General features: G+C 40.3%; 1 protein-coding gene across 1 annotated transcript in view; it reads left to right on the top strand.

The window, feature by feature from the left end:
• The window catches only part of LOC116821970 (calsyntenin-1-like), a 128,272-nt gene that overhangs the window by 90,907 nt on the left and 22,553 nt on the right, over positions 1 to 14,812 (top strand). The window contains 8 exon segments of the mRNA XM_075060399.1: positions 3,120 to 3,149; positions 4,340 to 4,428; positions 4,431 to 4,478; positions 4,481 to 4,550; positions 8,383 to 8,589; positions 9,776 to 9,925; positions 10,030 to 10,215; positions 12,987 to 13,235. Of these exon segments, the coding sequence (XP_074916500.1) occupies positions 3,120 to 3,149; positions 4,340 to 4,428; positions 4,431 to 4,478; positions 4,481 to 4,550; positions 8,383 to 8,589; positions 9,776 to 9,925; positions 10,030 to 10,215; positions 12,987 to 13,235 (1,029 nt within the window).

Genomic DNA, 14,812 nt, shown 5'->3' with positions numbered 1-14,812 from the left:
TATTCAACTTGCTAATTGATTTCCATTCCCTTCTGGTATGGCTGGGATGGAAACATGTTTCACTTCCAGAGTGAGATCAGAAATCTCTGACAAAAAGCATTGCTATATAAACTATATATGTAATGTATAACATGGTGCTTGTTCTTATTGGGTCGGCTTGGTGCTTGATGCATTATTTGGAACTTAACTTTGCTGTGTCAAGATGAAGAAATTTACTAAAAAGAATTGTTTAATCATATGAAAGCTCTTGATGTACCAGGGTCCTGATTTTTGCTGCATAATCTCTGTTATTAGTTGTACTGATTTAAGGTGCATATTATCCATGTACTAGAATATTCATCTGCACATTGTCATGTCCTTCTTGATATGTGCTCTGTAATAGTACCTTTAATTTGTTTTGGAGGGAGGAGAGGGAACCTGCACGCTTGAAATATTTTGTGCTTTAGGGAATTGAAATGTTTTGTTTTCTCTCTTATGATGAAGTCCATTTCGGAGGAAATAGCTGGTATTATCTGACAAGCTCTGCTCAAACTTGAAGCTGCATATGGCCTGTTAACAGCAATTTATTGTAATTAACAGTTCTTTATGGGCTTCAGCTTTTTGATGTATAAGTCCCTTTCTTTGTAATGTCAGAATTTTTTTGTACTACAATGTTTTTTAAAATGGGCTTTTTATTAAAATAAGATCTCATTACAATGAAATGGAAAAGTTAACATATTGGGTAGATTCTTGTTCTGATAAATTGAGCTGTAGTATATCTTGAGCAGAGATTTTAATACCCTAGGGAGCATCTGGAGACACATGAGTATTTATCGGGAAGATTAGTTGTGGATTACTGTAGTGGAGGGATGCCAAGGAATGTAGTATGTCCGACGCCATCAGGTGGTCCAGAGACATTTATATTGAACACATCACCGGACATCGCCAATACCACACTGAGTAATTGAGACAGCCAACCAGGGAAATAACCCACTTCCTTCCCTGAATGACCAAGGGACACACCCCACCCATGTACCTATCTGCTCCACCGATACTGACTTGGACTCCTTATTCGTTCCAGGGGTGGCGATCTCGAGCCTACTTATTCACTGACACTTAAAAAACTCGTGCACCTCAATCTGGGTCTATGCCGGTTATGCAATATGTATGTATTTATTTTTTTTCATCCTTGCAAACGATATCTGTAACCCCCCATAACGCAAGTCTGACCCCAGATGTACAGTACCTTCCCTCTCAACTTGTGTATATTTCATTTCAAACATTTCCTTGAACTGCCTAGTGGCAGAGGTTGATATTGGTGCTAGAGTTAGACTTCAGTTCACCAAGAATTGAACAGCTTTTTAAATTTAATATTCTTTTTTTAAAAGACAACTGTCACATTAACACACTTCAGTACATTAACCTCAACACTCACTATTGGGCTTTCTGTCATATCATGTCCCTACAATTATGTAGGCTTCTGTAATCTTAATGCCTTGCTCAAAATGGATGACTCTCTAGGTGGGGTGGGGTTTGCTCAGTATTTAACAGCTTGCAATTGTTCTATAATTTTCATTATTCTGTAGCTTTAGCTAGGAATTCAAGCAGCGTACAGGTTTTTTGAATAATCATGTGATTAAAAATACCTTATAGTTCAGGATTATACTCATATGCTATGTCCCTGGAATAGTTTATATGGAAGCCTAGGAGATCATATAAGGAGCTGATTATAAACCTGTGGGTTTACTTTAAATGGAGTCTTCAGGGATAACTTCATAAGAGGTGGCTTCAGAAACTAGCTTCTTTATAATAAAAAGTGAGACATTCTGCAGTAATTTTCCCTTTATCCTGTAGGATATGCGTGCTTTAGTATTGAACCAATATTTTTGTCTTGTACTTATAAACATAGCATTTTTCTGTTTGGTGCATAGATAATCCCTTTTCAGAGCCAATATTTAGAAGTTTCCTAGTTGCACAATTACGTATTACTAAAATAAATGAGAATTAACACTGGTTCCACTTGACTTGCATATTAAGGGTCAGCTTTGCTGTAACTGCATTTCAGATCAAAGATGTTAATAGTCATAAAAATGTAATGTTCAACAGTGTGAAACAAGTGCAAATTCATAGTTTAATAACACTATAATTTCTGTTTGGATAAAGCATACTGTGAGCTGTGTCCAGTAATCACATGTTCAGATTCAAGTAGTTAAGCATCTAGGTGTGGCTGGGGGTAAGAGGAGTGGAAATTATTCCTTGTTGATTAAGTCTGGAAAATATGCTTGAGGGTATGAAGAAAAGGGGAGAAAAAAAAGTTGTTCACAAGTTAAAGTTTTTATGTTTAGTAAGCTGCTTAAGTTTAACATGTTCATTTCAAATAAAAGAATTAAAGAAATACTGTGAAGCTAAATTTGACATTGAACTTAAAGTTTGCAAACACAAATTATTATAGAACCTATACCAATAGAAATGTTTTCAGGATGCATAAAAATCCAGTGGCAATGAAGAAATCTTTGCTGTCTGCAACCCCATACGTTGCATCATTTAGTATGAAAACCTGGTGAAACTGATGAATATGTGCATTGTTCAGACTGTGAGAAATGTAAACTGTAAATAAACTTCATTAATGGTGAAATGTAAATTAGATTTTTAAAAAAACTTTAGAAACCTGAAGTGGGGATGACAATCTTAAGTAAAATTTTAAAAAGTCAAAAAAACCCTATTCAAGATGTATTCCTTAAATAGAGAGATTAGTAGACACTAAGTTCAGTGAGAATTAAACTTGATTGGTACTTCTGCAAAAACACAGAAGTTCACTAAGTATCTACCTGTTTAACACACAAATATCCAGTTTTATCACCAATATCCAATAAGGGAATATGAAACTTTTTTTTACAACCTGAAGGCAAGTATTAATTTAACCTAAGAATTTCACAGTGTATGATAAACTGAAGGCTGAGGTTAAATCACATTAGTGAATGTGGCTCTAGATTTGTAACAGTTAAGACCACTGGAATTCGTTCATACAATTTTGTCCAAAGCTTTTCTGTGTAATGTGTGCATCTTTGACTTTTTCCTTATTTGCTCCCTCTTGAGTCTTTCCTGTATTACTGACTTGGGTTTATCTTTTCTCCCTTTAGAGAGTTTTGAGGTGACAGTCACCAAAGAAGGTGATAAAGGGTTCTTTCTATCCCTTTTATGAATATTAACCCACTAACTTTGGTTATGAAATGGGGAATCAGCACCTAAACAGAAGATCCTGTCATGCTCTTTTACCCCCGTTTTTTTCTATTTTAAAATATATTGATATAAATTGTTTTGTAGCCAAACCCTTGGTTAGAAATATCTTTAAATCAGACATCCATTTGAACTGTTTGGGATTATATTTAGGATATATGAACACTGCAGTTAAGCTTTGGTTAAAAATAGTACTTCCACTGGTAGCTTATATTTTTGGGGCATCTTAGGTTTCTCCCATCCATTTTGAGAAGTAATATAATTGCCAAAACATAGCCACAACCTGCAATACACTTTTTCCTCACTATATGATTACATAGTAATCGTAAATCTTATTTATAATCCAGTTTGTAAATAGTTTTAGGTATAATAAATGATTTACTGTGTAGGTTTCTTTTTCAGGTCTGTTAGAAAGAGAAGTCTGACTAGAAAGAAATATCTAGTAAATTCCTCTACATGAAATAACGATCAAGATTAATGTAATGGTATATTAGTAGACAGCGTTGAAATGGATGCCTGAAAAGTTGGTATTTCTACCTTTCTCATTCAGTAGTTTATTTTGATTCCCTAATTTTAGCCAGGTACATTGCACAGGAAGACTTTTTTGTCCATTTGATCTGTTGACAGAATGTCTGTAATTATGGTGCTGAACCTATACCTGAAGCTTCTTCACTTCTCAACTTGTAAATGTGCATTTTAACCTTTTGCTTTGGTCAAAGTAAATAAGCTGCCCAGCTATTCCCAGTAGCTTGGCATAGAAGATTTTACCAGTGGCCTTGGCTGTATGCTCTCATAAGATCTACTCTTACCCTAGAGCTATCTCAAGTACTCCTGTGAAATGCCTGTCTACGTTTCTCTTTTGTATTTCCTGCATGAATGGATGCAAAGTAAACAAGTTGCTTGGAAGGCAGACGTATGCTGCTTTTTTTTTTTTTTTTTTTTTAAGCTTTACTAAAGTTCCAGAACTCACACCCATTTTAAAGCACAGTGCATACTTGCTTTGTCCACAGAACCCTCACAAATCCTCTGGCTGCAAAATACTGAGTCATTTACATTTGAATTCGCACTGATGTGGAAGGTTTTTTGACTGAAATGCTAACCTGTGCTGCTTTGAATTCTCTAGGTTGAGAATTTGTGGACTTTAAAATTCATGGGCAACATAGTCCCCTTTGATTGCTGTGGATAGTGGATAAATCCACTGGTGAGGGAATAATATCGCTCAAAAAGAGAAACTTGATTGTGAACTACAGAAGGACTACACATATACACCATCCAGGCCTATGACTGCTGGAAGGGACCAGATGGAACTAATGCAAAAAATCCCACCCAAGTAAGTAAAATCTGTGGGTGGCTGAGGGAAGGTTCAGTTTAGGCCACATCAGTCCAGAAGACTACTTATAGTCTGTATATTTGCAGATGTAATGTACATCAGGTTTCTGAAGGCTTTAAAACTTATACAACAGGAGAAAATTGAGAACTGCTTTTGAAGTTGCTACATGCTGCATTCTAGCGGTGGTTAGGAACTTATTGTCCTTGACATATTGAATCTCTGGAGTTCCACAGGACTAATGTGCTAAATTAGGCAGGAGAATACTGAGAGCAGTAAATCCATGAGGTCAAGACCTCAGAACGGAAACCTGAGCCAAAGAGTAGCTCCATTAGGAAAATCTCCTCCAATAGGTGTTATGTTGGGGAGGGTAAGGAACCATTGCGTCTATAATTTCCAAGCAGCCTGAATAAAGACAATCAAGATCTTCTCTCGTTCTATATTAAATACGTAACAAGCCAATTTGCTCTTTATGTAAGGGAAAGGGAGCCAGACATCTTGCTTCCAAAACCACTCAAAAAATAATACAGCACTTTGGAAGGAAAATCGTTCGGGGACTACTGTAGTGCTCAGGAAAGAGGCCGCCAAGATGAGATGGGTCAGGAGTGCAGCATTACTTTCCTAAGCTTTCTAACCTTTACCTAAGGTAAAGGGGAATACAGCATGGGGAAGCCTTTTTGTATGGAAAGGTGCTTTAGGAAAAGTGTATTTAAGTAAAACCAGTATATTTGATAAATAATCAACTACTGAAGAGGAAATCCTCAAAAAGGAAGATTACAAACCACTTCAGAGGGACTGGGTGGGAATTCTATCTCGTGTACAACTCTGTGCCTTCATCGTGAACTCCCATGGCACATAGCAGCGTTCGCTTGTAGTAGGATTTTGCAATTGCAGCCACCCCGTGCTGCAGGAATACTGGACCAAACCGCCATAAATTGTAAATGCTCATTCCCCCAAAAGGAAACATTTTGGCTTATCTTTCCCTTTTGTATCTAGCCGAGTCAACAGTTTATAGAGCAAGCCAGAGTTGCATGGATAAGAAAGCACAGCCTGGGATATTCTCCGTCGCGCATCAGTTAATGATTGCCTAACAGTCCCGCCTGTGCCTCCCCTCATGTCAAATGCTTCACTTTGAGTGGCTAGCCTGTCTCAGCTCTGGTATCTCATTCTCTTTGGTGTGCTATGTTACGTCTAAACAAATTGAGAAATGTACTATTCCTGAATTCCTAAATGATGTGTGCCAATGAGTTTAGTTTCTTCCTGTGATGAAAATGTATCTGCATTAACAGCAAAATGTTAAATGTCTAGTGCAGAGGTCCGAACCTTTTCCGCAGTGCTGTGCTGAGGTTCTTCATTCATTCCCTTCTAATTTCAGGTTCGCGTGCCAGTAATCATTTTTAACGTCCCTTAAAGGTCTCTTATTCCTATATAGGTTCTATAATTATATAACTAAACTCTGTTGTATGTAAAGTAAATAAGGTTTTTAAAATATTTAAGAAGCTTCATTTAAAATTAAATAAAATGCAGAGCCCCCCGGACCAGTGGCCAGGACCCAGGCAGTGTGAGTGCCATTGAAAATCAGCTCGTGTGCAGTCTTCAGCACCCGTGCCATAGGTTGCCTACTCCTGGGTCTCTCTGCACTCCATTTATTGGCCATATTGGCTAAAATAAGCCCCTCTCTCTTTTTTTTTCTTTTTTTTTTCTTTTTTTTCTTTTTTTTTTTTTAAAAACCCTCTTAGGTAAGCTTTAGAAATATTTTACTTCTGGAGGAGGGATGCATTAATAAAATGTTTCCCTATAGTATTTTTACATTCCTGACACTTGTTCCATCATTCACACTTTGCTCTTTTGTTGTTTTCTTCATTGACATATTTTTCCATTCTATATTTACACATATACTGTGACAAGTGCAAGAGGAAAGGCACTGTGATCCTAGTTTTTCTGGGATTACTTGGCTCATGATGAAATATTTTAGGTGGGTTTTCTGCTACTTTTATATTCTCTGACCTTTCACTTCTATTTCCAAAAAATGAGCTAATTGTGTTTTAGCTGACTTACACAACTTGGTGTATTCTTATTGAAACAAAACTAGTCTAATATTCTTGATAGAGCCAGTAGTCTGAAGCCTGACTTCTAATTGTCATTGTATATTTATTTGTTTTCCATAACAAATTGTTAATTAAAACATAAAACTTAAGTGTAGTATAAGCTTAATATCTGGTGGTGCATGATCGGAAGGGATGGTACTGTGTTTGAAGCACAAAATTAATAATCAGATATTAAGGTTTTATTCCCAGTTTACCACAGATTTTAGTTTTTTTAACCTTTCTTTGTCTCAGTTTTCCTTGGTAAAATGACAATAACTTACTTATTGAACAGGGGTGTTGAGAATTTATTACTCCTGGGGGAATTCTGCACACATGCAGTTGTGCAGAATTTGTCCTTCGCAGATGTCTTTTGCTTCCCCACAGAAAAATGACTTTCTGATGGGGAAGCATAAGGAAGTCACAAAAGCGGTCATGCGACCCTCCCCGGCAGTATGTTTCAGGTGCCCAGGGCAGCCCACAAAGAGGTAGGTCACTGTGGGGAAGAGGGCAGGACTGGGATAGACCCAGCTAGCTGGTGGCTCCTACCCTGCACCGGGCTCAGCTGCTAGTCCAGGCTGGGTAGGGGAGGATGGGACTTCCTCTGCCCCTGCATGGCATCCAAGGCTGTGTCAGACCTACCCCTCAGATTTCTCCCCCAGCTGTAGGAAGCTCTGCAGCCTCCTTTCCCCCCATCCCACGCCACTGCTCTTCAGCTGCAGGGGGAGAGATCACTGTACAGGGAACTGCTCTGCCATCTGCCCATCAGCCATGCATCCAGACTCCCTCATACCCAGACCTTCCTGACGAGCCCCACTCCCCCTGTGTCTGGACCACCCCAACAAGCCACCCACCCTCAGATCCCCAGCGTACTGAGCTCCAACCAGCTGTGTCTGGATTCCCATTTCACTGAGCCCCCCACACCCAGACACCCCTCCTGCTGAGCCCCAACTACCTTCGCATGGACCCCCCTGCAGAGTCCAGTTGCACCCTGAACCCCGCAGTGATCCCATGTGCACCCAGATCCACCACTGAGCTGCCTGCACGCAGATTGCCCCACACAGAACCCTCTCAACCTACACCTGGACCCCCCCACACACACTAAGCCCATCCACACTTGGATCCTGCCTTGCTGAGCCTACCTGCCTACACCTGGTGCACCTGGCACAGATGGGCAGGGCCCTGGGGTATTTCTGGGGCAGGGCCCGTCCTTGCACTGTGTCAGGGTTGGGTGAAGCCTCACCACTGAGTCTGTGTCCTGGGGGGAAGCTGCACAGTGATCTCCCACCTCTGTGCAGCCACTGGGCTGTGCTCTCCAATACTATGCTAGAGCCTCCACATTTATTTGACAAATACAATTTGCAGAACTTCTGAGAATTTTAAAATATTGTGCACAGAGGTTTATTTTATTTTTTTTGGTGCAGAATTTTACTTTTTTTTATGCAGGAATACCCTCAGGAGTAACTTATTTGTGTGTAAAGAACTTTGAGATCCTCTGATGGAAGGTGCTATGGAAGTACAAAATATTATTTATTCTTCTGGGAAAGGAACAATGTATCCTGCCTTAGTAGAGGGGTGCAGTGGAACTAATAAGTTTCTTCCACCATGGGCTACTATTCTTTTCTGAGCTTAAATTTTGGTGGGAAGCTTAATCTGTAAAATGTGGTTCTATTCCTATGTTAGTTGAATGGCAGCTCTGTAACATTCCTGTTTCACCTATTGTTAAAAGCTGACTGTTGTGTCTCCTCTCCAGAGCAATAGTACATATTCAGGTGAATGATGTTAATGAGTATGCTCCAGTGTTTAAAGAGAAGTCCTACAAAGCAACAGTTATTGAGGGGAAGAGGTATGACAACATCCTGAAAGTAGAAGCTGTGGATGCAGATTGTTCTCCCCAGTTCAGCCAGATATGCACCTATGAAATTGTAACTCCAGATGTTCCCTTTGCTGTTGACAAAGATGGTAAGAACCAACGAGGGAGGAGAAATTGTTCTAATTTGGTACTTTAGAATAATGTTTCAAATGTGGTCAATGTCAAAATAAAACTAGTGCTTCAGAGTATTCTATTACAAACTTACTTAAATCCCTCCATTTTATAATCTAGTTCTACAGTGTAACTGAGCAGACATGTTTTTGTGAGCATTTTGGATTCCTATTTGAACTGTGTATAATATAAAGTAAGTTGTCTTTCACTGATAGTACCAATCTCGCTATTTTACCTTTCTAACATATATCTAGCTTCCACAAGTCTACCGTCAGCGCTGCACTCAAACAGCAGTGACTTCAAGTGTGTTTCCTGCTTCTAAAATTGTATTTTGTAGGAAAGTGGTGTGTGTGTGTGTGGTGCCCCCCCTCCCGCCTCCAACATCTTAGAACCGAGGGACCAAAGAGAGAGCAGTTTCTAAGGCATTTGCTGTTTTGGTCAGAAAGGACAGTCTTTTTCGAACTTCTGTAGCTTTTAAAAATATCATGTTTAATTGTCAGCACTATTGAAGCCAGTGCCAAGTTTAGATCTTATGGGATCTTAACCATGAAGTACTAAGCCTATGATCTGTTGCTGTTTTGTCTTTTTAAAAATTGCAATGTAGATATACCATGTTCTAAACCAGCTGTTAAGATGTTTTTCTTTCTATAACGGTTCTTCTGTTTTTAGGATTGGTTTTACAAATAAACTTTATAAAGCTTGAAAAGCAAACACCACGTAAAACCTTATTTAAGACACCCAGAGAGGGCTTGAGAGGTTACACTATGGAGTGGAGGATGCTGGGGTCAATGAAAAGTACTAATTTAACTTGCCCCCAGAACTGTGTAGACGACACAAAGTTACAGTTCTCACTCCTTATCTGCAGACAGTTAAATCTTTTAATAAAACCAGATTTATACTAACATAATGAGCTGTAAAAAGACAGTGCTAAGAGTGCATCTGCTTCCGTATTTATTTGTGTTAATCTTCTGAGTTTAATCTTAAAGAATTGGGTTTGCTGTTTATGGTATTACACCCACATAAATTAACGGAGGGGTTAATTAAAGCTTAATTACATGTGTCTATCCAAGTCTTAGCACCTGGAGGGAAAAAAGTATAGTTAATGAAGCTGAGTCTGAAAGATGAACATATATTCACTGTTAATTGGCTCTCCATTATTGCCAGGTTATATAAAAAACACAGAAAAGTTAATCTATGGCAAGGAGCGTCAGTATAAGCTTACGGTGACTGCATATGACTGTGGGAAGAAAAGAGCTGCTGAGGATGTATTGGTGAAGATTAGCATTAAGCCTACATGCAAGCCTGGCTGGCAAGGTTAGTTCAATCCTCTCCTTTCACCAGCTGCTATTACTTTACTGCAATTAAATACTGGTAAACACCAAAGATCTCTAATTTTATTTCTTTGTGTGAATATACAGGCTGGAGCAAAAGAATAGAATACGAGCCTGGGACTGGTTCTTTGGCTCTATTCCCCAATATACATTTGGAGACCTGTGAGGAACCCATAACTTCAATACAAGCAACCGTTGAACTAGAGACTAATCATATTGGGAAAGGGTGTGACAGAGATACTTATTCTGAGAAATCCCTTCACAGGCTCTGTGGTAAGAATGCATTGATTGGTTTGAAACTGAGTAACATTCTTCCTTTAAATATAATCTTTTCACAAGTCAGAATAAGGAATATCAAACAAATGGGCACACTTAATAACATGCCAGAACAAAAGTTGCCCAAAATCTTGTCTAGCAGACTTTATGTACTTAGTGAGCCTGACTGAACTTAATGTTTTCAAATAACTATCTCATCAGAGGAAAAAGAATCAATGTGTAGTCCCCTTCTAACCTCCCTGTTCTCCTATTTTGGGCAATAATTTCTCACTGGTGATAAATGCTCCAGAATTGAATGGCTGGGTGTGTGTGGATGGGCATAGTTATTGAAAACTGCCTATTTTTCAAGATGCAGGATGAATGTGGTAGGTGTCTTTTTTCAGAGGGCATGATGAAGAGATGGATTATAAAGTGGAGAAAATGTGGCCTGGAATGGACTTCATTTAAACCAGCTAAATCTGTGTTTTGTTGCATAGGGACTAGAGGACCCATTTGCATTCACCTATGCTATGGTTAGTAGGATTAAAATTCATGAGCCCCTCTGATGCAAAATGAAAGGATGGAAATTATGGGCCAGTCTGTCAGTGATGCTCAGCACCTTCCGTTCTAGTTGGAGTCACCCAAGAGCTGTGGGTGGCTCAGGACCTCTGGAAATCTGGCCAGATGCTTATAATTGCTTGTGTTGCCAAACCATCTTTTTATTGGGTGGGAGAAGGAAATTGCACTTCTCTTCCCAAAATGTTAACTGAGGCTGTGTCTACATTAGTTTGTCTACAAAAGCTATGCTGCTTTAATTAAACTGCTGGTGCATGTCTGCACTATGCTCCTTGTTGCCAGAGCGCAGCCATACTAGCAGCTCTTGCATTGACACAAAGAGCAGTTCACTGTGGATAGCTGTCCCACTGTGCAACTGGCTGCAGTGTATTTTGAGAAGGCTTTGCAATGCCTCATGGGGCAGGTGTAGCATCACATGATGCAGATTTCTCAATCCCAGCTTCCATGGGCATCCAACTAGATTGCCAGCCACTTTTCAGTGGAAGTGTGGGGGGAGAGTATGTGTGTGGGAGTGATAGAAACTAGAATGTGTTGCAGGAGTGTGTATATGAGAAATACTCTCCTTCAACACACACAGTATGTCAGCATGCTGTCTTTTTAAGTTCAGACAGTGGCTGGAAGCAACCAGTCCTGAGGCAGGGAGAGGAGGATGTTCCTCTATCCCCATTTATCACCACCTCCCTCCCTGGCTCTGCGCTCCCTCCTCTTTCCAGCAGCAGCCTGTCTGCAGCTGTGTTCCTGTTCCCCTGGGGAAAGCAGGATTTTGAGTTAATGATTTGCTGTTTTGCTGCCACATGCTCAGCGGTCAGCAGGGGCGGCTCTAGCATTTCTGCCGCCCCAAGCACGGCAGGCAGGCTGCCTTCGGTGGCGTGTCTGTGAGAGGTCTGCCGGTCCTGTGGCTTTGGCGTACCCGCTGCCGAATTGCCACCGAATCCACGGGACCAGCAAACCTCCCGCAGGTGCGCCGCCGAAGGCAGCTTGCCTGCCGCCCTCACTGTGACCGGCAGGCATCCCCCCGCGACTTGCCGCCCCAGGCACGCTCTTGGAGTGCTGGTGCCTGGAGCCCCCACTGGCTGTCAGAACTTCCTAGAGATTTGAAAAGGGAGGGGTGCTTGCCTGTGTAGCTGTACGCAGTGCAGCGGAGTTCGAATCAGTGAGCAGAGCAGTCATGGTGGGCATTGTGGGATAGTGGGGGAGGCCAGTTATGGCGACATAATGAATGGCAGCTTCTACACCAATGCTTTGTAGCTTTAACTTTGCTGCAAAAAGCTCTATGTCCCTTGTCAGGGTGGTTTTGTTTTTTTGCCGGCAAAACTAGAATTCTAGTATTTACACCTGTTTTGTCGGCAAAAGCTGCCTTTTGCTGACAAAACTGTGTAGCATAGACAAGGCTTAAACTTATTCTCCATCCTTTATCATCTCTCCTCTTTAGACTATTCTCTTTATAATGGTGTAAGTTTTACATGAGCAATTCTGCTTACTCAAGGACTGAACTTGACTCGTATGTAGGTTTTAGCTGGAAATGTGTGTGCAGCAGTTTTTTTATTTGCTAAAACTTTAACCAATAACATCCATATTTGTGAACTTTACTTAATATTTTGGCAATTCCTGAGCTGCTGGCAGTATTAGTCAATGCCGAAGTCTGGTGTGCTTCACTATGACATCAGTTACCCTAAATTTGGAGTGCTGAGTAAACAGAATGCTGAGCTTCTTTTAGAAAGTGGATATTTTCCATGATTAAACAGCAATTCCTGTGACTGATTTGGGGTCCAAAGGGAATCTCATCCAGCTCTCTTTAACCAGAAGAAGTAAAGATTTCAAGACTGGGAGAGAGTTATAACAGGAGAAAAGTGGTGTCAGCCTCATGATTCAGGAAGTAAAATGCCATTAATGTGTGATATATTATGACTCGTAGCATAAACAGCGACAAGGAGTCTCTAGGTAGGCAAAGCCTAGAAAGCAAACATTGTTTGCTAGAGTGAATGCCTACCAAGAGGTTAAATGGCTGGAACAAGTAATTCAGAGCTGGTAGGCTTGACAATGTTTAACTACATTGCAATTAAATTTTAAAATTGCTTGGTGCATGACACTAATACAGGATCCTTACAGCTAATGCGGAAAGGTTAGCAATCCAAACAAACAAAAAACAATTTGGTTTGACACCAATTCTTAGTTTCCTTCTGGTGTTTTTTAGTAATCTACTTTTATTGTAGGCGTTTCCTCTGGCACAGCTGAGCTGCTTCCCCCTCCAAGTAGCACTGCTAACTGGACAGTAGGACTCCCTACTGATAATGGCCATGACAGTGACCAAGTCTTTGAATTTAATGGCACTCAAGCTGTGAAGATTCCAGATGGCGTCATCACAGTCAATCTAAAAGAGCCCTTTATGATTTCGGTGTGGATGAGGCATGGGCCTGGTACCAAGGAGAAGGAGACAATACTCTGCAATTCAGACAAGACAGGTTTGTAAATACTTCAATTATAAACAGTCTCTTTGCTTTTGGTGATATTTGTTGCAGGTCGCTCAAGGCTCTGAAGCTCTCTTCTAGATTAGATTCACTTTGGAAGCAACAAGCTACACTGAAAAACTCACTTTTATTCTGGAGTAATGCCCAGATAGGGAGTTAAATTGGCATAGCTAGAACAGTATAATTTATACAGCTATAGTTCTGCTGATCAATTTTCCTGTGTAGACAAGCCCTTAGAATATTTAGTTTCAGTTAGATAAAGGGAACTTGATATCCAGTTTCCTTTTTATACTGTAGAGATTTTAGCCATTGTGATATACCAATTGATCTGGCAGCGCAATCTGTTTAGTTTGTTATTTGAGAGAATCTCATTCTTGATACCTCATGATAATCATGAGGTTATATGCAGTAGGTTTAGAAATATGGATCCTCATCTCTCTTTAAAAAACAACACAAGATTGAATGTGCAATATTTGCTTCTAGGGGAAAATAGCTCTCTTCCTCTCCCTTAACCTCTTCCATGATGAAGCTGCTTTTATCCTTTGAATAGTTTCTGTGAATCATAGAATCTCAGGATTGGAAGGGATCTCAGGAGGTCATCTAGTCCAACCCCCTTCTCAAAGCAGGACCAATCCCCAGACAGATTTTTGCTCCAGATCCGTAAATGACCCCCTCAAGGATTGAACTCACAACCCTGGGTTTATCTGACCAATGCTCAAATCAGATGCTTCAAACACCACCATTTTTAAGATGGCATTTGTGATGCGTTCTGTCACCTGATGTGCTGAATTTACCTCTGAGCCCATTTTCCCTGCCAGCTTGGGACTACAGAACCCTACCTTGTTGAGCCAGCCATGCTAGCTTGCTGCAACACAGATCCAAGCCTGGTCTATGCCCCCTAAACTGCAGACTTGAACCAAAAACTGCTCAGCAGATCACCTGTCTCCAGCACCCAGACACCCAGTTCTCAATGGGATCAAAACCCCAAATAAATTTGTTTTACTCTGTATGAAGCTTATACAGGGTAAACTCACAAATTATCCTCTCTCTATAACACTAATAGAGAGAGAGAGAGTCACAGCTGCTTGCTTCCTCATGCATTAATCATTTACTCTGGGTTTATCAATAAACAGAAGTGATTTTATTAAATATAAAAAGTAGGATTTTAGTGGTTCCAAGTAATAACAGACAGAACAAAGTAAGTTATCGGCAAAATAATACAAAACACACAAGTCTAAGCCTAATACATTAAGAAACTGATTACAGGTACTTCTCACCTTCAGAGATGTTCCAATAGGTTTCTTTCACGGAAAGAAGATTCCTTCCTAGTCTGGGCCCAATCCTTTCCCCGGTACAGTCCTTGTTAGTTTCCACATGCATCTTGGGTGAAAAGCAGAGGCTTTCACATGAGTGGGACCCCCTTTGTTCTGTTCCACTCTCTTTTATATCTTTGGCACCAAGGTGGGACTCTTTTGTTCCTCTGAGTTCACACCCCTCCTTCTAAATGGAAAAGTACCAGGTTTAAGATGGATTCCAGTATCAGGTGACATGTTCACATGTCCTGTGAGACC

The sequence above is a fragment of the Chelonoidis abingdonii genome, chromosome 23, assembly GCF_003597395.2.
Source record: "Chelonoidis abingdonii isolate Lonesome George chromosome 23, CheloAbing_2.0, whole genome shotgun sequence".
Classification (NCBI taxonomy): domain Eukaryota; kingdom Metazoa; phylum Chordata; order Testudines; family Testudinidae; genus Chelonoidis; species Chelonoidis abingdonii.
Note: the sequence above shows the minus strand (reverse complement) of the source record. Positions and strands in the feature narration are given on the sequence as shown.